Below are 27202 nucleotides of genomic sequence, written 5' to 3'. Positions count from 1 at the left end.
GTCAAGGAAGTGACAAATCAAGAATAACCGAATCAGAATTCTATCTAAAATTCCACCTTTTTTCATCTAATTCAGCTTATTGCTAAGTGCCTTCATGGCATCCTACAAAATGACATTTTTATATTATTGAGCATAATGCAATGCCATTTCAATGTGTCATGTACACATGTATCATTTATTTTAATCTAGGAAATCTTTCACTGACAAATGCATACATCTATCATGATACAAATATGTATGCTGTTCTTGCTGATTAAATGTCGTTGGCTTTGATGTTTTCTGAGCCACAGACAAGGATCCAGTATGCAGATTAGAAGGTTCTGCATTCTCTTTGGCTTCCCCTGCTGCATGCTGCTTCCAGGTTGGAGATGCAACAATTGCTAAAGCCAGTGCGTCTGAATGATAGCCAGAAATCTGGCATTTTCTGAAGCAGACCAGCACTAGTAGCTCACATATTTCTCCATGCTTGGTTTCCACTAAAAAAAAATGTTTTACGCACGTGGGAACCTGATGCAGGCAACAACTTACCAGCAATGGGAATGTTTTACAAGACAGGTAAATACTCAGCTGCTTCTGCTGTTTTTGCCTCTTTGCTGGCTGGATGAGTGCTCTTTTGCTGGTAAGTGACATTCTGCAACATTTCCATCAGTAGGGGAGCAACATCATGGAAGCAACGCAGTATTTTCTCTGAACATTTGTTTTTAAAGTAGTAGTAGTTGTAGTTTTAACTGGACCTGCTCTGCATTGTTGGTTATTTACTACTCATCCACGTAGCTTCTTTAGCTTTAGGGGCCAAAGTAGCTACTTGGATGAGAAGTAAAGTAAATCATCCTTTAACATTACAGAACCAGTGTAGTTAAATGGACTTACTACTAGCAATACTAAGACCTGAGTAAGTGAGAACCTTCATAGACCTACCAGTGAGGCTGGTATATGAACGTGTGGGAGGGAGCATGCAAGTATTGACAATACAAGGAAATGTCAAAGCATCGCCCTTTGGAATGATGTCATCTGATGGCATAGGGGTAGAACTTGGTGGCTGCAACAGACATGCGCAGTTACATGCATTTATACCGGATTCCCCTAAAGCAGGGGTGTCCCTCTTTGAAAAAAGTTTGGCCAGATTTGATGAAGTGAACATGCGTAAGGGCCGACCATTTTGTTGACATTCTTTGAACCATTAAAATTTGGTCTAAGTGTGTTTGCCCGAGTACTAATACACGGCCCAATAAGAATTCTCCTGCCTTTGTGGTTGTGTGTGGTGAAGAGATGAGCTCGGGCGTATTATTTGGATACATTGTATTTATCGACGTATAACACTCACCTTGACGTTAGGAGGGAAGTTTCAAGGAAAAAAAAAATTAAATAAAGAACTGTGAAGCAAAATAAGGGTCATTGCCTATCAATGCAGCCCAATCATTGCCCATCTGCAGTCTCGCCATTGCCATGAATGCAGCCTCTCCATTGCCCATCTGCAGCCTCGGAGGGGAAGGGGGGGGGGCGGACGAGCGCCAACAGATTACATACAGGAGAATCTCCTGTTTACACAGCAGCCTATTAATACAATGTCCCACCTCCTATGACAGAGGAGTCGTCCAATGGCAGCCAAGGAGATGAGACTTCCTATTACAGATGCCGCAGAGTAAACAGGAGATTCTCCTGTATGTAATTTGACAGCACTCGCCCCCCCCCCCCCTGTCCCCTCTGAGGCAGTGCCGATAAATACAGTATATATCCAAATTACCAGGGGGCCACATTAAACTGGAACGGGGGCCGCAATTGGCCCCCAGGCCTGACTTTGGACATGCCTTCCCTAAAGTGTCATTAAACCCACATCATAAAAAAAACTGTCAATAAATGCTGTTCATACACTCATTCAGTCACTATGGGCATTGTTTTCTGTATTCTACCAAAAACAAACCTGGTTAATCCTGTTGCTCTCAATCCCCTTCTGTCCATCTATCTACTGAAGTTGGGGATTTTGCAGGGCAGTGTTGACAGCTTGTGCACATGCTCAGTTTTCAGTGAGTTTCTATGCTCATGTGACTATTTTTTATTTTTATGCATTATTGATTTGAGTAAGAGCCAGTTCACACAGGGGCAACCCGACTTACAGCGCGACTTTGCAAGGCAACTTCAGCGCGACTTGGAGCAACTTACAACGCGACCTAAAGTTGTCTCCAGGAATGGCGACTTTGGCTGTGGCCAATCACAGAATAATCAGTAAACAATTTTCTCTTCCTGTAAAGTTGCTTCAGTTAAGATGGTGATCTGACTTGGAGGCAACTTCTATTGAAATCAATGGGTACAAGTTGCCTAGAAGTCGCCTTGAATTGGTACAGGAACCTTTTCTGAAGTCGGAGCGACTTCAATAGTGTATATTAAGACGACTCTCATTCACTTCAATTGAATTTCTCATGTCGCGCCACAAGTCGGATCCCAAGTCACGGTAGTGTGTACCGCCACTTATGGTCCTTTGTCCATTTTCTATATCTGTGTCTGTATGGTGACAGTTGGTCATTTTATTGCAAGCTAAAGTTTTATTTGTGGCTCTTTATAAATTTCAAAAACTAGGGGTCAAGTTTCACTGTAGCTGTCATTATGTGGGATGGAGAAGATTAATTTGTGATTTGGTTAAAAATTCAGATTTTGAAGGAGGCAGGTATCCAGTAGCATGGAGTAGTGATTGGAGACCTCTGTCTGAACTAAAGGGGAATAAACGTCATGCATGCATAAAACGTATGCGTTCTGATTACTTTTAATAATGCCTGTGCTTTTTACAATCTGTCAGTAAAGGTTGCTCAAATGATCTGTACGTTGTGAATTTATTAGTGGTGGTCTCTTAAGGTATGTTTTGAAATAACCCTTTTTTTTTTCTTTTTTAAGGGAGCCATATTTTTAGAAGGCATCACAGTAAAACATGTTGCTCAGATAACAACTCAACCAAAACTTGGAGAAGTCCAGTGGAAATGTCAACAGTTCTCCTCTTGGGAAGGGTATGCAAAGATTTCTTTCTTTAAAACCTTTTTTTTTTTTTTAAATCCTACTACCTAGGTGGATTCAGCATCGCTCCCCTGCTGTCGCCAAGACTGAGAACTGAGCAATCAAACACAGCTGATCGCTCAGTTCTCGGTGCTCCACGACTCAGTACTGGTGCCCTGGGCAGTGGAAGGGTGGGAGTGGCTAACTCGGGCTCTCAGTGGACCGCTGAGAGACTGAGCCTGGTGCTGGTCCAGGCATGTTGGTGGATCCAGACCATATAGTCGCTATCCTTCTCCAGCCTGGACTGGCTCTGTGATGTCAGCTGACAGCGGGCTTCAGCTGAAAACGGGTCACAGGAGTGCAGAATGGACTGCACTCCTGTGACCTACAGGAGAAGTACAGCTAAATGAGCTTTCAGTCCATGGGCTGTTTAATTAAAGAACAAAATCTTTAAAATAGCGTTGGATTTTAAAACGCCCTTTACTATTTTATAAGAGTGGGTGTACACTAGCAGTCTTAGGCCCCCAACGCCCTACATGCATGCTGTATAGCTGCACACAATGCATCATTTGCAGTACATTTCAGGTGAGCCTGCCGTAGCTCAATTAGCAAGACTGTATATGTCCAGTCCCCATTCATTTTCAGAACCAGACAGTAAAAAAATGTATATCATATAGTCAAACTTACAAGTCAAAAGAAAGAAAAGAGATCCTATGCACCACACATATTTGCAAGACCATGTGGATATGTGAAATGACAGCCTTAGCACTAGCTCCAGCCAAGCCACGCCTCCCGGCATGTTTCAACCCTATCCTCTGAGCTTAATCATGGGGATAGAGATTCCATGATAAGGGGGAATATACGTGCATGCATATATATTCCCCCTCTTCATGGAGTCTCTATCCCCATGATTAAGCTCTGGGTTGGAGTGCAACACGTTGGGGGGGGGGGGGGCACATGTCTTGGCTGAAGCTTGGGCTGAGGCTGTAATTTCACAGGGTCTTGAAATTATAGGACCTTTTTTGTATCTTGTATCATTGGAGCTGGAGTTGACTCTGTCCTTGCCAGCACTCCCAGCGGTTTACTACAGTAGGGGACCCAGCTTAAACGTTGAGCAGTAACACTTCGTTTTTGGTGAATTCTATTGCTTGGAGCCACACAGCCAGCACATGTTTGTTTACATACATTTTTTCAGGTCCTCTGCTCCCGTAATATTAGGGATGGGAGACCAGTAGTAATTTAAACAACCCCACTTTTTACGCTAAAATGTAAAACAAATGTGTAATACAACTTAAAGTGCAGTGCTACGTAAAATGATTGTAAAGTCTTGTTTGTTTAAAAAAACAAAACAAAAAAAAACATACTTGCCTGCTCTGTTGCTGTGGATTTGCATAGAGCAGCCCAGATCCTCCTCTTCTCGGGTTCCTCTTCTGTGCTCCTGGCCCCTCCCTCCTTTTGAGGGCCCCCACAGCAAGCGGCTTGCTATGGGGGTACCCACGCTGAGTCACAGCTTCCTGTGTCCATTCAGACACGCAGCCCCGCCCTGGCCCGCTCCCCTCTCTCCTGATTGGCTAACTGACTTTGAAAGCAGTGGGAACCAGTGATGCCACTGCTGTGTCTGGGTTGGGGATCCAGTAAGTATTGGGTGGCTGAGGGGGACTATTGCACACAGAAGGCTTTTTATCTTAATGCATAGAATAAAAAAACCTTCTGACTTTACAACCCCTTTATGCCCTAAAATACCACACTTTTATCAGTGCCGAAATCGAAACGTCCCACAATGCACACTATTGGGCTAGGAGTCTAATGCTGAAAGGAACTGTCATCCTGTGAGGTGTACACTTGAGCTTGGCTGTTTTGATACAAGTTGTCTACAAAGAATCTCTGTAGAAATGTGTCTCAGACAATTTCCATGAAAAACCACGCACAGCTTTACACCAGAGGAGTGCTGCAGATTCACTGTAGTAAACCCTAAGGCTGGGTTCACACCATTGCAAATTGGATGCGGGATCCCCACATCCAATTTACAATAGCGGGAGAATTTGACCGACTCTCTATGGAGCCGGTTTACATATCTCGGCTATGAGTCTGGTGCATTTTGCACAAAAATTGCGTCTTTTGGTCCATTTCAGGTCCGAATTCAGCCCAAAATTCGAGCTGTAATGGTGAACCAACACGCACTTGGCTCCTGCTGTAAAACGACTGCAGCTCATATGTTAACCTAGCCTAAAAGCAGCAGATGGGGGAGGCCACCCTGGGGTCTGATTCAAGTTGCGCATATGCAGATAATGCTATTCTACATTTTGACTGCTTTTACTCCTTGGAAATGTAAGGTGAACACATGGTAAGCACAGGATATTCCACAAACAGCAGTCAGTTTTTGCTAAAAGCAGCATTTTTTTTCAATGGCTGTTTAGAAGTGTGACGCCTATATACACAACCACCTATTACACTTTGCTAAAAGTTGATTTTGGGAGAAGAAACCTCTGTAGCTGGATTTCTCTTCCAATTCATATACAGTTTGAATCTCCAAAGCATAGGTAAATAAATTACAACCTGTTGACAAAGAATAAAGTTTCCAAAATGTTTTCCAAAATGTCTAAAAAGTAATGTTAAATGGACAATATTTTATGTCTTTGTTCCCCCAAAGTATAAATCCATATTTGCATACATATTACTTTGCATGTCCATTTACGCGTGCAAAGCTTCAAAATAATCCCTAAATGTTTGCACACAGCATGCAAATGATTTACCCTGAAGTCTTCCATTATTAACGGATATGATGTGTGGCATTCCTTATCAGCATTCTCCGTGCAGATTAGACACTTTACACATGGATTCATTTGCCATGTAATGTATTATGCTTATAGCAATCACTTTTTATAAGATGGAAATGTCATTCATACAAGCACAATTAAATTTTTCCTGCCTACTTTGTTATTAAGAAAAATAAAAGTAAACCAAATGTCTTCTAGATCTGGGTTCCCTGGAGCACAGCCTGTATCCATGGACAGAACGAACCTGAAATTTCTCGAGCAGAAGTCATATAAAGTGAGCTGGAAAGCAGATGGAACACGGTAAGCGGAGCTGCTACATGAAATCTCTAAAGCAGTAAACATAGCTCTGTATGGTGATAACCATTTTTAACAAGGAGGTTTGCATTTTCAGAGATCTCATTTTTTGTGTGCCATGTATAGGACCAAGAGGCACACTTTTTGTATATCAACAGCAGGTACAATTTTTTTTTTATATGTACAGTGCCTACAGTAAAAAATATTGACTCCCTTGGAAGCTATTCTGTATTATTGTCATAGAATATTAAATAATTTTTTTCCTTTTAAACCTGGCGAGCAAAGGATGTAAGTAGGTTACGTTTTTATATATATATATTAGTGCTGTCAAACGATTAAAATTTTTAATCGCGATTAATCGCATTAATGTCATAGTTAACTCGCGATTAATCGCTCTAATTTATGACGAATTTCCCCACAAATATCGCACAATTCTGCAAGTGATTATAATTTATTATCGCTGTTTTCTAGCTGATCTAAAACCATTTTTGACATAAAGGGACACTTTTGGACAATCTACAGTTTCCAGGCAGAAAGAATAGTTTTTATTTTATAAAAGAACATGTAGGGCACTGGGCAGACCACTAGGGACAAGGGGGGTGTGTATTTTTTACATACAGTACTGTAATCTATAAGATTACAGTATACTGTATGCATTGTGTTTGTTTACTTTTTTAAATTTGGCGCCGTTCTCCGCTCCCGTGCGTCGTAACGTCGCAGGGAACGGAGCTCGGCGTCACACAGGCACTGTGAATCGAGCGAGGACCCGCCAAGCGAGGAGGAACCGCCAAGCAAGGAGGACCCGCCAAGCAAGGAGGACCCGCTCGATCACACAGCGGGGTGGCATCGCTGGATCCAGGGACAAGGTGAGTAACTTGTCTGTGAATCCAGCGAAAAGGTAAGCCGCGCCGCTGCACACTCTGCATGTCCACCCGAGGGCTCCTGCGTTAATCGCGCGACAAAAATATTGACGGCGTTAACATGGGTTTGCGTTAACGCCGTTAATATCGCGTTTAACGCACAGCCCTAATATATATATATATATATATATATATATATAAATATATATATAAATTATTTTCAAATACTTTATTTCTACCACCATGGGAGAGTGCAGATTCTCGTAACAATCATATATAAACAATAACATAACAGATTTATTCACTAATCAACAATCGATCATCAAATGATAGTAATCACATCCTTCATAGTACCCTCCATACACCCCTAAGGAGGATACCATACCGGTATTACAACGAGAAGGGGGGGGGGCAGCCCCTATATTTTTTATGTATTTTGCATCTGCCAGTAGTGTCAGAAGTCGATTTATCCCAATTTATGGTTAGGCCTGGGAATCTACCAATGTTTTGCACTGTGGTCATAACATATTTTAGGGAGGTAGTAGAACCTTCAAGAAACAGAAGGGTAAAGTTGCATATAGAGTTATTTAGTCCTCCCCAACGTGTTTTACCGTAATGTGAGAATTGCAAAGGGTTCAGTCGCTAGTGTAAATAATAATGATGAAAATGGACAGCCTTGCCTAATGCCTTTTGCCTAGTGGGAAAGGTTGAGAAAAATAATTATTTATGAGTAATCTAGCCCTGGGGGAAGTGTATAGAAGTTGTATCTATTGAATAACCTTTTAGGGTTAGACACATTGGGGGTTATTTACGAAAGGCAAATCCACTTTGCACTGAAATTGCACTGAAATTGCACTGAAAGTGCACTTGGAAGTGCAGTCGCTATAAATCTGAGGGGAAGATCTGAAATGAAGGGAAGCGCTGCTGATTTTATTATCCAATCATGTGCAAGCTAAAATGCTGTTTTTTTTTATGTTCCTTGCATGTCCCCCTCGGATCTACAGCGACTACACTTCAAGTGCAATTTCAAGTGCACTTTGCACTTGTAGTGCAAAGTGGATTTGCCTTTAGTAAAAAAAAAACCTCTGTGTGCAACACCTCACACAGGAAGGTTGATTTACTAAAGGCAAATCTACTGTGCACTGCAAGTGCAAAGATCTGAGGGGAAGGTCTGCTGCCTTCTATCACCAAATCATGTACAAGCAAAAATGCTGTTTTTTTCCCCCTTGCATTCAAAGTGAAGCTTTACCTAATTTACTAAGCTCTGGAGCAAGTGCACTTACAGTGCACAGTATATTTGCCTTTAGTAAATCAACCCCATAGTTTTGACGCTGTCAAACGCTTTGGCATCATAAAAGAAAAGTAACGCTGTATTCCCAGTATTTTTTGGGTATTTTGTTTATTAAGAAATGCCCTTCATATTATACTGATCCCAGTCAAAGTATGAGGGATAAACCCTGATTGGTTATTAGTGACCTTTTCAGATATATCTTTAGATAAAAGCACCAGGGACCTGGCAAGTATTTTGAGGTCTGTAGTTACAGTATACGTGAATTCTCACCTTGTAAAACAACCTATTCAGTTTAATCACTTCAGCCCTGGAAGGATTTACCCTCTTCCTGACCGGGCCCCTTTTTTGCAATTTGCCACTGCATCGCTTTAACTGACAATTGCGCTGTCGTGCGACGTTGTACCCCAAAAAAATTGACATCCTTTTTTTTTTCACAAATAGAGCTCTTTTTTGGTGGTATGTGATCACCTCTGTGGTTTTATTTTTTGCGCTATAAACAAAAAAGCGACACTTTTTGAAAAAAAAAAGCAATGTTTTTTTGCTATAATAAATATCCCCCCCCCCCCCCAAAAAAAAAGAATGTGTGTGCATGTATGTATTTATGTGTGTATTTATGTGTGTATGTATGTGTAATATATATAATATGTGTACTAAAACATTCTTCCTCCGTTTAGGTCAATATGTATTCTTCTACATATTTTTGGTAAAATACGCATATAAGGATTGGTTTGCACAAAAGTTATCACGTCTACAAAATAGGGCATAGTTTTATGGCATTTTTATAAACATGCACTGATTACTGTATAATTGTCACTGGCAGGGAAGGAGTTAACACTAGTTGGCGATCATGGGGTTAACTGTGTGCGTTTCCTCACTGTGTTCTAACTGTGTGGGCATGGGACTAGGACAGACGACAGATCGCTGTTTCTACTTTGTAGAAACACACAATCTGTCTCCTCTCATTTGACAGCACAGGGATTTGTGTGTTTAAACACACAAATCCCCATGCTGGCTCTCAAGCACGCGTTCACGCCGACCGGCTATGCGCATCGGGTTACCCGCCATGCAGAATGTGCACTCGTGCCCTCTGGCGGGTCTTAAAGGGTATGGGTACGGAAGTTTGCACACCCGTGCCATTTTGCCAGGAACACCAGGGATTTCCCACAAAGGAAGCAATACAAACAGAACAGGGGAATTTCTCATACAAGTATAGTGCCTTGACAAAGTATTCATACCCCTCTAAATTTTCCACATTTTATCATGTTACAACCAAAAACTATGTGATAGACCAACACAAAGTGGCACATAATTGTGAAGTGAAAGGAAAATGATAAATGGTTTTCAAAATGTATTGCTTATGAAAAATCAGGCATGCATTTGTATTCGGCCCCCCTGAGTCAATACTTTGTAAAACCATCTTTCACTGCAAAAAAAAAGGTGCACGTTTTTTTGGGATGTCTCTACCAGCTTTGCACATCTAGAGGGTGTCATTTTTGCCCATTCTTCATGAATATGCTTTGATCTAAACCATTCAATTGTAGCTCTGGCTGTATGTTTAGGATCGTTGTCCTGCTGGAAGGTGAACCTCTGCCCCAGTCTCAAGTCTTTTGCAGACTGGAACAGGTTTTCTTCTATGATTGTCTTGTATTTGGCTCCATCCATCTTCCCATCAACTCTGTCCAGCTTCCCTGTTCCTGCTGAAGAAAACCATCCCCACAACATGATGCTGCCACCACCATGTTTCACATTGGGAATGGTGTGTTCAGGGTGATGTGCAGTGTTAGTTTTCTGCCACACATAGCGTTTTTCTTTTAAGCCAAAAAGTAAAATTTTGGTCTCATCTGACCAGAGCACCTTCTTCCACATGGTTACTGTGTCCCCCACATGGCTTCTTGCAAACTGCAAATGAGGGGACTTTTCTTGCCCGTCTTCCATAAAGGGCAGATTTGTGGAGTGCACAACTCATAGTTGTCCTGTGGACAGATTCTCCCACCTGAGCTGTGGATCTCTGCAGGTCCTCCAGAGTTACCATGGGCCTCTTGGCTGCTTCTCTGAATAATGCTCTCCTTGCCCAGCCTGTCAGTTTAGGTGGACGGCCATGTCTTAGGTTTGCAGTTGTGCCATACTCTTTCCATTTTTAGATGATGGATTGAACAGTGCTCCGTTGATTGTTCAAAGCTTGGGATATTTTTTTTATAACCCAACCCTGCTTTAAACTTCTCCACAACTTTATCCCTGGCCTGCCTGGCGTGTTTCTTGGCCCTTATGATGCTGTTTGTTCTCTAAGGTTCTCTAAAAAACCTCTGAGGGCCTCACAGAACAGCTGTGTTTATACTGAGAATAAATTACACACAGGTGGACTCTATTTACTAATTAGGTGACTCCTGAAGGCAATTGGTTCCACTAGATTTTAGTTGGGGGTATTGGAGTAAAATGGGATGAATACAAATCCATACTTTTTAAATATTTATTTAAAAAAAAAAAAATTGAAAACCATTTATCGTTTTTCTCCTAATTATGTGCCACTTTGCGTTGGTCTATCGCACAAAATCCCAATAAAATACATTTAGGTTTTTGGTTGCAACATGACACAATGTAAAAAATTCAAGGGGTATGAATACTTTTTCAAGGCACTGTACATGGTACAGCAGGCACATATCACGAATAGGAAATGTTGAGGTAACAATCTTTAATAATAAGATGGGTTGATATGAGTTTGATTTGGAGAGGTCCTATAATTTAATTCACTTTGCAGAGATCAGGTTTTCACTTTCAAATGGAAGAGTATATTACCGTTGATCCATGTAAAAAAAGCAAAATTAAAACAATAACAGATATATAAAACGGACCATGAATACTTTTTATTAACCTTATGCTTTGTTATGGAAAGCCTCCTCACCCAGTACTGCAGATGTGTAGGTTACAGGTCTTGTACAACATATTTAAATTAACATGGGGTAATGTGTTGATTTCTAACTCTGTTGTCCTTTCTCCACTATAAGCTTGTGTAGATTATCAGATAATGTCATTAAATCAAAAAGCAAAGCTTTGTTTCCACACAAATGACCTGTACACATTTGACTATGCCCTTTATGTGGCATTAATATGTTCATGCCCTGTAATGAATGAGGTGTGGGTTCTCTGAATAACAATTGTTACAATATGTTTTGGAAAACGATGCGTTCAAAGCCTTTGGCTCTTCTGCTAATCAACGTGTTAGTGTCTTGCCTTCGTCTTGTCATTACGTCTCTCATTAACCACGCGTGTAGCAGATGTTTGTTCTAATGAGTGGAGCTGAATGTTCAGACATGATTAACACATATATAGCAACAAGGCAACAGTCTGGGAAAAAATGAACCTTTCACTAATAGAAGTATTAATAATTGCTAATCTGCACACTATTGGAAAAATATGTACCCATAAGATGTGCCGGGAACTGGAAGCATTAGGCCTAAAATGATATAAATGAGAGTTAAGCTTATCTGAATGAGGTAGATTGAGGTAAATGATTAAAATAAATCTATATAAATAGCCGTTGAGTCCCCTGTTAAATTACCGGCATGCAGCCAAATATCTCTACTTTAACAAACAGAACTCTCCTCGCTTGAGAATTGTACAATTTTAGTTTTAAATCACAATGAATTTGTGCTTCTAAAAGCATATTCAAAATGAGAAAGTTGACTTTTTTATTTTTGGGAGTGGTTGGCTGTCGAAATAACACACTTTTTTGTTGCCACTGATTGGCCAGAAGGACAATTGTCCACTGTGAATATGTACCTAGATTTAAACCCTAACTAAATGACATTTTAGTTTGCTAAACCACTGTGTATATTTAATGCATTCTATGGTTCTTTAGGTAAAAAACCTTGTGTCACAGACTCTCCCCCTCACCCCCCTTATACTTACCTGACCCCCATCACAATCCAGTGCTGTGCATGAGACCTGCGGCTTTCTTTGCTTTGTCCCATTGTCAATCAACTCCAGTGACGAGGGAGCGGGGGGCAGGGCCAAGTCCCACTGTGTCAATAGGGCTCGGGAGTAAGCCCGCACGAGTGCCTTCATAGGAATCGACAGTATGCATGTAGACTGGGACCTGTGACGTTTCCCAGAAGGTTGCGTGTGTGGGGGGAGGGGGGTGCTTTTGGATGGAGAACTTCTGAAGATCGCTGTGGTAATACTTGTCAAAACCAAAGTTTAAAAAACGTAAGAGTAGGTTGGGGGTAGTTAGAGCATGATGTGTTAATGCTCATATGAGATTTTAGTATATGGGTTTGCATATACTGTAAGAAATTAATATTTTTTTCTTGATCCCAAATTTGTGGTTTTCTCCAGATAAACTGGACTGTAGTAATGGCTTCATAGATATCACTGTGGTGCTGATACAAACAGGAGTTCTAACCCTTCCCCTTCAATGCAGTACAAATATTTTGGCTAATGCTGCCCTTTAATATCATAGTTTGTGTTGATTGTAAATTATGAGGCAGCATTCTTACCACTTTGTTCTTAAAATTGAAATATCTTTATATTATATCATTTCTTTACCACTTTACAACTGCGTAACATATGTATGTGACATACAGGAAGTGGGATTTAATGTTAAGGTTCATGTTAATTGATTTCTCCTGTTTGTGCTGGAAACATGTTCAATTGTGTTCCAGCACAGAGTCTGAGAGGTCGGTGACCGCCCCGGATCTTATACTAACATTAGGGAACCGGATCCCGATCACAGAATAAAACGTGATAGCCTGTGCTCAGCTATCACAGTAATCATTCACTCTGTAACCCTTCTCTATATTTCTCCTATGAGAAACATTTACCACTAAATGAAAGCCCAATCTGCCCTGAAACAAAAACAAGGTATGATCCAACTGGATACATTAAGTAGTTGTGTACAGTTTTTCTAACACGTGTCAAAGTTGCAAAATTGGGTTTGGCTGTTAAGATTGTTTTGTCCTTGATAGTGAAGGTGTTCAATATTGTGGATCTGTGGATGTTCTAGTTATTCTTGCATAGTAAAAGTTCTGCAGATTATTTTCATTGTATGCTTTTAGAGTTGTGGAGGTGCTTTTGGATATTGAAAACATTTTTCTGCTAGCATAGAATATAGTGCCCTTTTCTAAGTGGTGATTAGCAAACTTTTTATCTTTTTTTGCTTTTGAGAAGCAAACTTTCTGTTTAGCGTGATTGTTACATTCTAAGATAATGCTACACAAGAATAGGATCACGCTGTGTTCCATTTCAGAAAGTAAGATGATGGATTTTCAGAGGCTGATTTCAGAGCACATCAGCACATTGAATACCATTCCCTGACCATTCTTCGTCTGAAGTACAATGCTTTTAAGATGTACGAACTCTTGATCCAAACCTTGATTATATATTACCGCGTAAATTGCTTTAGCTTGTGGGATTACATTAGGGAAAATTTTCAAGTTTGGTCAATTCTTCAGTAATGTAGCATTACTACTGAGTCTTTATTAATTTTAATATTTAGGATATATTTCGGCATATATAATTTGAAGAATCGCTAATGATGATCAGGAAATATTCATAGGAAATTGATCTGTCAGGTTTTTGTTGACGTCCGATACCTTGTTTGGTGGATTCCCCTCACCATTCTTTTGTCAATGGTAGTGTTTCATTCACACAGGAAGTGAGAGAAATTCTCTATTGGCAAATAAAGCGAATGAAGTTTGTAGCGTTCTCCTACTCTTCTAAAAAGTGTTTTTATTGCTACATGTGTCGTCCTGGGAGTTCTTCCTTCACTTTCTATCTTGGGTGATACAATGTCACTAGTATTGGAAGCAAGGGGAATCTACTAACCTGTGCCACTGAGACCAGCTTCACAACGTCTAACTCCTCTGACTGTAGGATTAGGAAAAAAAAAAAACATTTAGGCTGGACATGTTTTTAAAAAATGGCTCAAGACCTTATATAAAACTTAGAAATTCTGACCAAGAAACAGTGCATCTACAATTTGATATTTTGTTTTATTCCATTATTTTGCCTACGTTTTTCGTGGGTGGCACATGGGCACATTGGGAAATTTCTGTCTCCACAATTAGACTAAGTGTTTATCATTTTGGACCATAAAGTAACCATGCTTGTATTCAAGCCAGGATGTAACATAGCCAGGCTCTTTTTCTTACATTAATACGATTATTCTAAATGCTTAAGATTCAGTGGTGTGTACCTTTTTAAAGGAAACCTGTTGGGACAGAAATTTGGGAGTTGTAATTGCCATCTTAGTTTTTACAGGTAAAAGTTCCAGGACTGAAATTTATCAATGCTACATAACTTGATAGATCATAGAAAATGCAGGAGGCATTCATCTCCAGCTCAGAAGTTAACCCACCGCTAGTAGTGGGCACTGAGCCACCTTTCTGCCTAATTTACTGTAGACCCCCCTGCATTTAGTGCTGTAAAATTTTTGTCCTGATAAACGGAGATATATGGCCTGTACCACAAAAACCCTGCCTAACTTAATTTTTCCCGTTTTTAAGTTACACCGCCGCTAAATCTCTACCTAAGTGCCCGATCCACAAAGCACTTACCTAGAAATTTTGAGCGGTGTAACTTAAATCCGTCAGGGCAAGGCGTTCCTAATTTAATGGGGCGGGTCGCATTTAAATTGGGCGCGCTCCCGTGCCGGACGTACTGCGCATGCTCCCAACGTCATTTTCCCGACGTGCGTTGCGCGGTTTTACGTTGCGACGGCTTTTGAAAATCGCGACGGACGTAAAAAAAAAACGAGTTGCGGCGGGGAAAAAAAAATGACAGCGACGCGGGATAGAAGGGTCTACTTTTACAAGGTGTAAACAGTTTAGGCCTTGTAAAAGCAGCCCTAATTTTGCGACGGCAAACTAATACTTACGGAGAAAAAACGAAGCGTAAAATCTTTGTGGATTTCCGTAAGTGCTAATTTGCATACCCGACGTTGGATTTCGACGAGAAATGCCCCCAGCGGCGGCTGCGTTACTGCATCCTAAGATCCGACAGTGTAAGTCCCTTACACATGTCGGATCTTCTGCCTATCTATGTGAAACTGATGCTGTGGATCAGTTCCATAGATAGAAACAGGGATACGACGGCGTATCAGTAGATACGCCGGCGTATCCCTTTTGTGAATCAGGCCCATAGTTGCTACTTCATTCAAAGTTCTTGCTCTCCACCCTGAAAGGCGAGCCCTTCAGAGTAGTATTTTCCTTCACTTTGCCCTCAAGTCATATAGAAGTCTTTCTTTTCTTCCTCCTGGTGCACCAGCACCCAGGTGTGGCAACTGCACATGTTTCTGGGAACCCGATGCGCGTGCCCGGCGACCGCGATGTCCGCCGGGGACCCGCAATTTCCCAGTAACTGAGCAGGACTGTGGATCTCTGTGTGTAAACAGAGATCCACATCCTGTCAGGGAGAGGAGACTGATGCTGTGTCCCTTGTACAGGGACACAGATCGGTCACCTCCCCCAGTCAGTCCCCTACAGTTAGAATCACTCCCAGGGTACACATTTAACCCCTTTATCACCCCTAGTGTTAACCCCTTCTCTGCCAGTCACATTTACACAGTAATCGGTGCCTATTAATAGCACTGTTCGCTGTATAAATGTGAATGGTCCCAAAATAGTGTCAAGTGTCCGCCGCAATATCGCAGTCACGATAAAAATCACTGATGCCATTACTAGTAAAAAAAAAAAAAAAAATGCTATAAATCAATCCCCTATTTTGTAGCCGCTATAACTTTTGCGCAAACCAATCAATATACGCTTATTTCGTTGTTTTTTTTTGCCAAAAATAAGTAGAATAAGTATCGGCCAAAACTGAGGAACAAATACGTTTTTTTATATATTTTTGGGGATATTTATTATAGCAAAAAGTAAAACATATTGCTTTATTTTCAAAATTGTCGCTCTTTTGTTTTGGCATGGGAGATCCGCTTTAACAGGGGGAGGTGATTTGTAATACACAGAGATATCAGGGAACAATGATAACAAATAACACTACAGAGGCAAAGAACATAAAGTTACCAGTTCAAAGATTTCTGACAGAATTTTCAACTTTTTTTTGCATTCGTTTAACAGATATAATAAAACAATTTCTATGGTATATGTAACATACTAAAGGAAAGAGAAGGGACATTTTATTTTTTATCTGGGGTGTGTTCGGGAAGGACTACTGATGCCACTGTTTGTGATTTTATGAGCGCTGTTTACATCACTGCAAATGTGAGTGTATTTCTTTCTTTTAATAAATAATATTGAATAATTCGCAGAATTACGCTATGTGCGCCCCTTTTTCTTATTTTTCCGCCTTTCTTCAATATGTACTGAATGGATACTTTGACATGATACTTTAAATTTGGAGCCTTTTCATTGAACCTCCTGCATCCTTTGAGCTGAGTTTTATGCTAGGCTCCAGGACCTATGATACATCAAGATATCTAAGATATTCCTATTGTGGCTTCGTGACCTCTAACAAGCTAGATTGACCTAGTGGGTATATGCTCATCTGGGTTCAATCTCTCCGGTAAGCCTTCAGACATTTGGTGGTGGATCCTTTATCAATTTCTTCAGTCACCAAATTTATTGGACTTTCATATGCGATTGGCACTTTAGTTTGTTCAGTCATTTTTTTCTAGCACGGTGGTCACATATGGTGTTAATCACTAATTTTGTAATACTAATTACGATATCAATTTAGGATATCCTTCTCATATTTATTTAGCGCTACACTTTTCTTTGTACATTATTTTATGTGCAACATTTTTGATCTGTATTGCTGTGTTAGCTGCTGTAAGTTTTCACTATTTGGACAGCGCGGTATTGTCTTTTCACATTTTTTTTGTTCACATTGCAAAACATGCAGCAGAAAATGTTCAAGCATTACGGTGCATTACAGCCAATTTATTTTGGTTGTAATAAACGTTAGTTGGAAAAACCTGTTGCTATTCTGCAGTACTCTGGAGGTGTTGGGGTCTGCACTTGAGAGTCAAACTTTCAAGTTGATTATCATTGTTCTGTAGTATTTCCCTTTCACTTCTCCCCTGTCTGCTATACAATGGGAGAAAAAAAGCATTTGCTGATTTTGTACGTTTACCCACTGACAGACGATCAGTCTAGAATTTTAATGGTAGGTTTATTTTAACAGTGAGAGACAGAATAACAACAAAAATATCCAGAAAAACGCATTTCAAAAAAGTTATGAATTGATTTTAAAGATTTCTGTCTCCCAGGTGTCTTTTATACAGGTATCAAGCTGAGATTAGGAGCACTCTCTTTAAGGGAGTACTTCTAATCTCAGTTTGTTACCTGTATAAAACACACCTGTCCACAGAGGCAATCCATAAGATTCCAATCTCTCCACCATGGCCAAGACCAAAGAGCTGTCCAAGGATGTCAGGGAGAAGATTGTAGACCTACACAAGGCTGGAATGGGTTACAAGACCATCGCCAAGAAATTTGGTGAGAAGGTGACAACAGTTGGTGCGATTATTGACAAATGGAAGAAATTTAAAATAACTTAATTTCCCTCAGTCTACGGCTCCATGCAAGATCTCACCTCTCAGAGTTTCAATGATTATGAGAACAGTTCAGAATCAGCCCAGAACTACACGGGAGAATCTTGTTAATGATCTCAAGTCAGCTGGGACCATAGTCATTAAGAAAACAATTGGTAACACACTACGCCACGAAGGACTAAAATGACTCAAAACACACAGCCAAGGCAACAAAGGAGTGGCTTAAGAAGAGGCACATTAAAGCGGTTGTATACCCACACATGAAAAATAAATAAGGTAAAGGCATAATGAGCTAATATGCACCGCATGCTAGCTCATTATGAAATATTTACCTTAGAATGAGGTCCCCATATCGCAGCCCGGTCCACATGAAGGGAGCTGACATTTTGCCCTCTGCGTCTCTTCTGGGTTCACGACTCTGGCGCTGTGAGTGGCCAAAGCCGCAATGCGCGCAGGAGTCTTTTTCCCGGCAAGGTCGGGCAGCGTCTGCCGTACTTTCAGACGGGCATTTACAGTGCATGCGCCACTTACCTACAGGTAAGTCTTTTTCTAGGCTTACCTGTGGGTAAAAATTAAAAACAAGGTTATTCAACCACTTTAGGGTCCTGGTCTCCAGACCTTAATCCCATAGAAAATATGTGGAGGGAGCTGAAAGTTTCAGTTACTATACGTCAGCCTTGAAACCTTAATGACTTGGAGAGGATCTGCAAAAAGGAGTGGGACAAAATCCCTCCTGAGACGTGTGCAAACCTGGTGGCCAACTACAAGAAATGTCTGACCTCTGTGATTGCCAACAAGGGTTTTGCCACCAAGTACCAAGTCATGTTTTGCGAAGGGGTCAAATACTTATTTCACTCATTAAAATGCAAATCAATTTATAACTTTTTTTGAAATGTGTTTTCTGGATATTTTTGTTCTGTCGTTCACTCTTAAAATAAACCTACCAATAAAATTATAGACTGATCATTTTTCTCTTTTTTTTCCCCTCACTGTATAATAGGTTATGCAGGAAGGTGAAGGAAGAGGGGCTGTGCTAGAAAATGTACTCTTCTGAAAAAGTTCAGAGGGCACATTGTAATTTGAAGAAAAAAATTTTCTGGAAAAACACTACGTGCCAGATCCACGTAGCGCGGCGCATTTTTCCGTCCGGCGTAGCTTATCTCAGATACACTACGCCGCCTTAACTTACAGCGTATTTTCTGTATCTTCAAAGAATTTGCGCCGTAAGTTACGGTGGCGTAGTGTAACTGTGTCGGCGTAAGGGCGCGCAATTCAAATGGATGAGATGGGGGCGTGTTTTATGTTAATACGTCTTGACCCGACGTAAATGAGGTTTTTTCTGACCGGCGCATGCGCCGTCCGTGGGGGTATCCCAGTGCGCATGCTCCAAATTAACCCGCAACAAGCCAATGCTTTCGACGTGAACGTAATTCTACGCAAAGCCCTATTCGCGAACGACTTGCGCAAACGACGTAAAATTTTCAAAATTTTACGCGGGAACGATGTCCATACTTAACATAGGATACGCCTCATATAGCAGGGGTAACTTTACGCCGGAAAAAGCCTTGCGGAAACTACTAGCTAATTTGCATACTCGATGCGAAAACTACGGAAGCGCCGCCTAGCGGCCAGCGTAAATATACACCTTAGATCCGACGGCGTACTAAGACGTACGCCAGTCGGATCTAGCCCAGCTTCAGGCGTATCTTGTTTTGTGGATACAAAACAAAGATACGCCGGAGCAAACTAGAAGTTACGCGGTGTTATCAATAGATACGCCATCGTAACTTCTTCGTGGATCTGGCCCTTTAAGTGATAATTTAAAGACTTGATTTTTCTGTTTTTACCCACATTTTTTTTTAAGTTGTAAAGAGGTCTCTTTAAACATGTGATTGCTGACATGTGCAGTGTTTGATACCTGTTATTGATGGGTATATAAACCAATAGGTCTAATTTAATACTAGGAAGCTTTCCTGGAAACAAATCTCTTGTAATTGCAGTGGAAGTATAGGGATTTTGTAATACTAAATATTGTAATTTTCATATCATGAGGAGCTCTTTTGATGTGTCATCATAGAGCACAATAAATTCCAACATTGTCGTTTTTGAATGCTTTCTTCTTTGTTTATGCATAGATTTACACTTTAAAGGCAGTGCTAAGCTCTATGTTACTATGTAAATTTCAGAGCTTCCAGCGGGCACCCCATTAAATGTAAAACCTAACAAAGGTCAGTTAAAGCTTTATGCTTGGAATTCTAATGATCTGAATATAAATGTGTCAAAGGCTCAACTGCTTTTCTTCCAAAGCAATGAAAATTAAATTGTCTGATAAGTGACAGTGTGGAAAGTACCCTGCTGTCTTAGCCCGAAGCAGTCACCGATACTACGGACAGACCTGACAGTCTTATGTGCGGAGAATGGTGACTCACGGAAACAAGCCTAGAGAAAAGCATCGGTTATTTATATGGAAAATTTACATTTCAGTTTTTAATATTATTTTTGTTTATTTCTCAGCCTGTGAAATGTCATATCTTTGTGGGTATTTATGCATACACGGGTATAAAAATGTGTGATCCAAATATTCTGCACAAAGCGCTCTACAGAATTGTCAGCCAAGGGTTTCATGGTGAAAAAGCGCTGCCTGACAGATTTCCTTGTAGTAGTCTTCTTGGATAGTCCAATGTATAATTTCAGACTCTGACCCCTCAGTGTACGTAGTGCGTAGTTTCTCTTCATTCCTCCTGACATGTCCGATCCCTGGGCTGTGATCAAAATGATAACCCGGTGTGACGAAGCTGGAACCATAAGTAGAGGCTGACCAATATATGCAATGGTACCATTATTGAGCACTTAAAGCGTTTGTTACCCCAAAACTTCATATTCCTGATATGTGCCTGCTGTACTTGTATGAGAAGTATCCTTCTCTCGTATTGCTTCCTTTATGTGAAATTCCTTAAGTTCCTGCCAGTCCCTCTGCTTTCCTATTAAGAACTAACCACACTAAGAAGTAGGGCACAGTGTGGTCATTTTTGCTCTCCAATGATCCGTCTGGTCTTGAACCCCCCCCCCCCCGCACAGCCATTCACTGGGAAGCTCAGTGTGCTGCTGCTTCTCCTCCCCCCAGCTCTTATGCAGCTGAGAACAGAGTGAATGCGATCCCTTTTTTTTTTTTTTAAGTGAAAGTTTTTTTATATTTTTTCATATCTATACACAAATATTTTGCCTTTCATTTCTATTCTAAACCGAATGTTTTTTTATTTTTACAAAGTGATCGTTTACAATCACTTTAAATGAAATCATAATACTCTGGCTTGTTCATTCTATCATTTTTGATCTAACTGGTCAAATATTAGTCTGCCATGTCCACCTAAAACTACTCCAAGTGTCCAGTCCTTTCTGTAACGGCACTGGTGAACGGAGTGAACCACAACTGCGGTTAGCAAGGATTTCAATGCGATTCTCTATGTGACAACTCAGTATTGGGCCCAAGGCATCACTCCTCGCAACAGGAGTTTGGGGGATCTTTACATCATCTCTGTGTCACATAAAGAAGGGCTTCGAGCTACTAAGGATGGACGCATTACAACATGCGACCAGAGCTTAGCGCTAATATAATTCAAAATCAATAATCCAATACACCTCTATATGCAAGTGATTATCAGTAAGGGACCCCAGGCGTCACTCTTCGCAACAGGAGTTTAGGGGTTCTCTACATCATATCATTTTGAGCATATAGGGATGTTTTAGGCCACTAAGGGAGATGCTATGAAATAGCATCAACCCCTAGCATAGAAAAGTTTGAGCGAACATGTTCAAATAATTAGGACAAGGCCTATAAGCAATTTATACTTGTGTCAAGCTCGTAGTAACTAGTAGTTGCAGTAACAATTATTAATTGTGTTTGAGAGGCAATATAGCTCAGGTAATAGTAGTTGCATACAAAAGGCACTATAGCTGAGGTACTTTGAGAGTAAACGTAGTAATACAGGAGTTGTAGTGGCAACTAATAGTTACGTATGAGAGGTGATATAGCTCAGGTTCTTTGAGAGTACATGTAGTAATTAGAAGCTGTAGCAACAACTAATGCCGCGTTCACACGACTGTTTTTCGGGTTCTAAATAATGACATTTTTTTTAATGTCATTAAAAACGATCGTGTGTGGGCTCCAGAGCATTTTTCACGATGTAAAAAATGGGCATTAAAAATTTCGAACCTGCGCAAATTTTTCACGTCGTTTTTAACGTTGTTTTTTTACATCGTAAAAAATGGTGGCGTGTGGGCTTTAACGACGTGAAAAAACACGCATGCTCAGAAGCAAGTTAGGAGACGGGAGCGCTCGTTCTGGTAAACCTAGCGTTCATAATGGAGTAAGCACATTCATCACGTTGTAACAGACTGAAAAGCGCAAATCGTCTTTTACTAACACGAAAGCAGCCAAGGGTGGCACCACATGGAACTTCCCCCTTTTTTTTTTTTTTGGACGTCACCGTGCTTTGCTAGAGCATTTCTTTTGCACAATCGTGTGTAGGCAAGGCCGTTTTAATGATCCGGTTAAAAAAAACTTTGTTTTTTCTAGACCCTTAAAAACTTAATTTTTTAGAAGCCGAAAAACGGTTGTGTGTACGTGGCATTAGTTACATATGAGAGGTGAATATAGCTCAGGGTATTTGAGTGTAGATGTCTCCTTAAGATATTCCTTAGCAATCAGTCCTTTAACACAACAGTATATCCTAAATATGTTGCTAGACAGGAAGCATGATAAACAATAGCAATTGTATAGATGGAACATAAGTAGCAGATCTTGCTATAGCACAACAAGTGATATAATAGCTACCGTATTTATCGCGGTATAACGCGCTCCCGTGTATACCGCGTACCCCTAAAGTGGCCCCCAATCCTGTGTAAAAAATTTTTTTTTTTTTTTTGTACTTCCAGTTTTGTTGTCTTGCGCGGCGTCCATCGGCGGCCTCGTCAGGTCCGGCGTCCTTCTGCGGCTTCGGGTGTCCTCTTCGGCGGGTTCCGGCGTCCGTCTTCGGCGGGTCGGGTGTCCTCTTCGGCGGGTCGGGTGTCCTCTTCGGCGGGTCCGGCGTCCTTCTGCGGCGTCCTCGCCGCCCGTTTCCCGCGCCGAGTTTGAATACTGTGCCGACATATACAGAACGCAGTACACTCGTGTATTGTCGGCAATGCTCGGCTACCCGCGCGGACGTCCTGTACATCCAGGACGTGAGTGCGGAAGGAGCCGAGACTGCCCGACTATACCCGAGTGTACTGCGCTCGGTATATGTCGGCGCAGTATTCAAAACTCGGCGCGGGTATCGGCGTATACCGCGCACCCACGATTTTACCCTGAAAATTTTCAGGGCAAAAAAGTGCGCGGTATACGCTGATAAATACGGTACTTATCCATTTTGCAGGCTTCAGTATAGGCAATAGGGATTCTGTGGTAAAGGATGTTCAGCAAAGAGATCTCAAAGATTGTCCCCTGCAATGGCTTCCAGTTGCAGTAGATGCAGATGGCACTAAAGGAGTAGTTGAGGCTGGAGCGGTGTTCCGGCATGGGGAATGATGACACCCATCACTGTAGCGTGGCCGAGCTACGGCTGACAATAATAGAACGAAGCCTGAGAGTATGAGTGCCTTTATAGGTAGGTATCCAGCTGCAGTGCATTGCACTGATTCAAAGAGACCGCCGTACTCCATGGCGCATTTTCGCGTTCCATGCTGGAATGCAAGACGGCGCCGGGTGATGTCATCGCGTGAGCGCCATATGCGTTCCAGCAGCCGACATCTCTCCCGGCTGTTACCTCCGGGTATCGTGGCTTCGGCGCTGTGATTGACATCACTACCACGCGCCAATCGCGGCACAGCCTCCTTTAGGAACGGCTCGATCGCCGTTGCTAAAGTGTGCCTGCGCCGTTGTCTCACTTTTATTCCTATTACAAAGAATGTAACCTTCCCTTGTAATAGAAAAAAAGCATGACAGGACCTCTTAAATATGAGATCTGGGGTAAAAAATTGGGTTTATCTGAAACCGGACTGCTCATTGAAGAGTAGGATACCGGGGTTATGGTAGCTAGCTGCTGCCATAATAACAATATCCCATTTCAAAGTACCGGCGTGTATCGACATGAGCCGGTCTGGAAGTGGTTAAGGACCAAGCCTATTTTTTTTACACTTAGCGTTTACAAGTTAAAATCATTTTTTTTTTGCTAGAAAATTACTTGGAACTCCCAAACATTTTATATATTTTATATATTTTATATATATATATATATATATATATATATATATATATATATATATATATATATATATATATATATATATATATATATATATATATATATATATATATATATATATAAATTTTTTTCCCCAGACACCCTAGAGAATAAAATGGCGGTTGTTGCAATACTTTGTCACACAGTATTTGTATTTTACTTTTTTAGTTTTATTTTTTACACTGTCTCTTTGGAAAAAAAAATTGGATCACTTTTTTTTCCCTATTACATTAAATGTAAACATCCCTTGTAATAGAAAAAAGCATGACAGGATTTTAATGTGAGATCTGGGGTAAAAAAGACCTCAGATCTCACATTTACACTTTTTATTTTTTATTACTTCAAGCCTGGGTTCACACTAGTGCAATCTCAGAGATCGCATGTGATTTTCACCCGCACCACAGGTGCCGATCACATGCGTTCTCTGAGCAAAACAAGTTCCGCCATATAGTTGTATGGCAAAGCTCGCATTGGATTCGCACAGAAAATAGTGCAGGGACTTGTTTTCCCCCTCACTAGAATTGGATCTCATGGGTGTTCTCTCACCTATGCGAGTTTACAGTTCGCAGTGCGATCTGTGAACTAAACTGGGGTCAATGTTAATGACACCCGCAGCTGCACGCACAAGGCAGTGTAAACTGCCTGCGGGAGTGGAGCCATGTGGGAACCAGCAATGGAATCGCGCTGGTTCCTACATCACACTAGATTGAACCCAGGGTTATTGCTATGACTAAAAATATAAACATCCCTTGTGACAGGCACCCTTTATGGAAACATCTGGGGTCTGTTGGACCCCAGATGTCTTCTCTGCCCTTTACAAGCACCTGATCACATCCACATTTATGTGTTCAGATGCCTTCCATGTTTAGAAATGGCACGGTTTACATCCGGGAAACCGGAAGTGACAAATTTGCACACCGATTCAGATTTCCTATACAATAGAGCGCATCAGAGACCTTTCAGTGCTCCGCGAGCTCTATGGTAAGCCAGCTGAACACTCGGGTCTCCTGGTGGGATGGGAGAACCTAGGAAAGCCACCTGAAGGCAGTGGGAGGGGGGAATGTGTCCCCCCTGCTGCTTGTGAAAGCAATCAGGCAGCTAATTAGCCGCTAGGATTGCTTTTACAAGAGCCTACCGCCAGCTGAAAAACATGATGCAGCTACAGGCATCATCCTGGCATAATAACTTAGAGCCAAATTATGTACATGAATGTGATTTGGCGTGAAGTGGTTAAGGTCCAAATTAAATTTAAGCAGTGCAATAATTTACTGTATTCCTCAGTCTTGATTCCAAACACCTTTTCCTATGCCATCCTACAGTGTAATGGACCAAAGTCGCAGTTATCCTTAGCTAATTTCCTGCTCTGGGAAATCTGACATTTTTCCCTGCTCGTTCTCTTCTTGGGCACTGGTCCCCTCACCACTCCATTGAGTTCTCCTGCCTCTGGAGCCTATGAGAGAAGGCCCAGCCGTTGGACGTGTCGCCTCTACCATTAGGAGGTGTCCACATCATTACAGGCCAGTAGAAAGTAGGATTATCATGTGACCATGGCTTCAGGTGAATAAAATGGCCATTCAATTTGTTTTGCTTTGTTTTCATTCCAGCCGGTAGTGACAGGAGGCTTGGAGGGATTGCTAATATTTTAGAGTTGGGCTTTAATTAGAAAAATGTGCGAACCCTAGGTGAAATTTATCGAACATTGCATTAAAACATTTATAAATAGACCCCTAAGAGTCAGATGACACAAGTGACATTGCCGTTCTCCAAACACTATATTTAGAAATGTTTTCCAGTCTAAATGGAAGGCAAATTCCTGCTTGTAGCAACTTTGCCTGTCTCCATCCTGGCAAAACAAAGCAAGCTGACCATGGGCATATTTTGTGGTCTCTCTGTAAAGGCTATAGGTAACCACTTGCTTACTGGGCACTTATACCCCCCTCCTGCCCAGACCAATTTTCAGCTTTCAGTGTTGTCACACTTTGAATGACAATTGTGCGGTCATGCGACACTGTACCCAAATTACATTTTTATCATTCCCCCCCCCCCCCACAAATAGAGCTTTTCTTTTGCTGGTATTTAATCAATGCTAGGGTTTTTATTTTTTGTTGAAAAAATACAGAAAATTCATTATTTTATATTTTGTTATAAAATTTTGCAAACAGGTAATTTTGTTTCCTTCATTGATGTACACTGAGGCAGCACTGGTGGGCACTGGCAGGTGGCACTGGCATGCGCAGATAAGGTGGCTGTGGCTCTTCCTCTTTGGGACCGATGTCCCTTTCACAGAAGCTAGTGAATGGTTTCTTTCTCTCCTCAGTGTGAGGGGGGAAAAAATAAATAAAAAGTTTACAGATTTTTCGTTTACATCACGGGATCAGCTGTCATTGGCGGACAGCTGATCCCGTGATAAAGGTCCGGGACCAGCCCCTTACTCAGCCCTGTGAATTCAGGGCGGGCAGGCAGCTCATGCACGGGAGGACGTCATATGATGGCGTCCCGGCATTGTAGGTCCACGCTGTAGCCATCATTTAGCTATAGAGCGGACACGAGGAGGTTCATATATAAACTGCTGGTTTTGTCTTTGCTTATGCTGTTAATTTCCTATTATAATTCATATTTTGGCATTGTTTTTAGCCTTTTTACCTCAAACCTAACTAAAAACTGAATGTAGCAAAATTAGGGGGCATACACCAAATAGATCAAACTCTTCTGATGAGCCAACAGACGCTACAGCTACAGTCCTATATGTTGGCCACGCCCACTGCGGTTCACCCTTACTGGACTTGTACACTAATAATCAGGGTGAAACACATCAGAAAAGAGGTCTGTGTTCCATCAAATGGGTAGGCCTGACATCGCATGCTTATGTATTCAGACCTGTGTTGTCAGGTCAAAGAGAGAAGGTAGGGGGATGCAATATTTCTGGAAAATTAACAATAACTTTTTTGTATTCGGGGGATTTTTAGAAGAATAACACTTATGCCGCACGATCATTTTTCGGCATGTAGAAAAAACGTAGTTTTTTCCAACTTCATCATTAAAACGACGTTGCCCACACACTATCGTTTTTTAAAAATGCTCTAGCAAAGCGCGGTGACGTACAACACGTATGACGGCACTATAAAGGGGAAGTTCCATGCAGGTGACGCCACCCTTTGGGCTGCTTTAGCTGATTCAGTGTTAGTAAAAGACGATTCACGCTTTTCTGT

The 27202-nt window shown here is 41.3% G+C and overlaps 1 protein-coding gene across 1 annotated transcript in view; it reads left to right on the top strand.

Annotated features, from left to right (window-relative positions):
• Positions 1–27202, top strand: part of RNGTT (RNA guanylyltransferase and 5'-phosphatase) — a 400898-nt gene that overhangs the window by 98791 nt on the left and 274905 nt on the right. Inside the window, exons 7-8 of the mRNA XM_040350086.1 lie at positions 2887–2996; positions 5958–6059. Coding sequence (XP_040206020.1) covers positions 2887–2996; positions 5958–6059 — 212 coding nt within the window. The remainder of the gene's footprint in view (positions 1–2886; positions 2997–5957; positions 6060–27202) is intronic.

Source organism: Rana temporaria, chromosome 4 (assembly GCF_905171775.1).
Source record: "Rana temporaria chromosome 4, aRanTem1.1, whole genome shotgun sequence".
Classification (NCBI taxonomy): domain Eukaryota; kingdom Metazoa; phylum Chordata; class Amphibia; order Anura; family Ranidae; genus Rana; species Rana temporaria.
The sequence above is the reverse complement of the archived record's forward strand: the minus strand, read 5'-3'. Positions and strand labels throughout refer to the sequence as shown.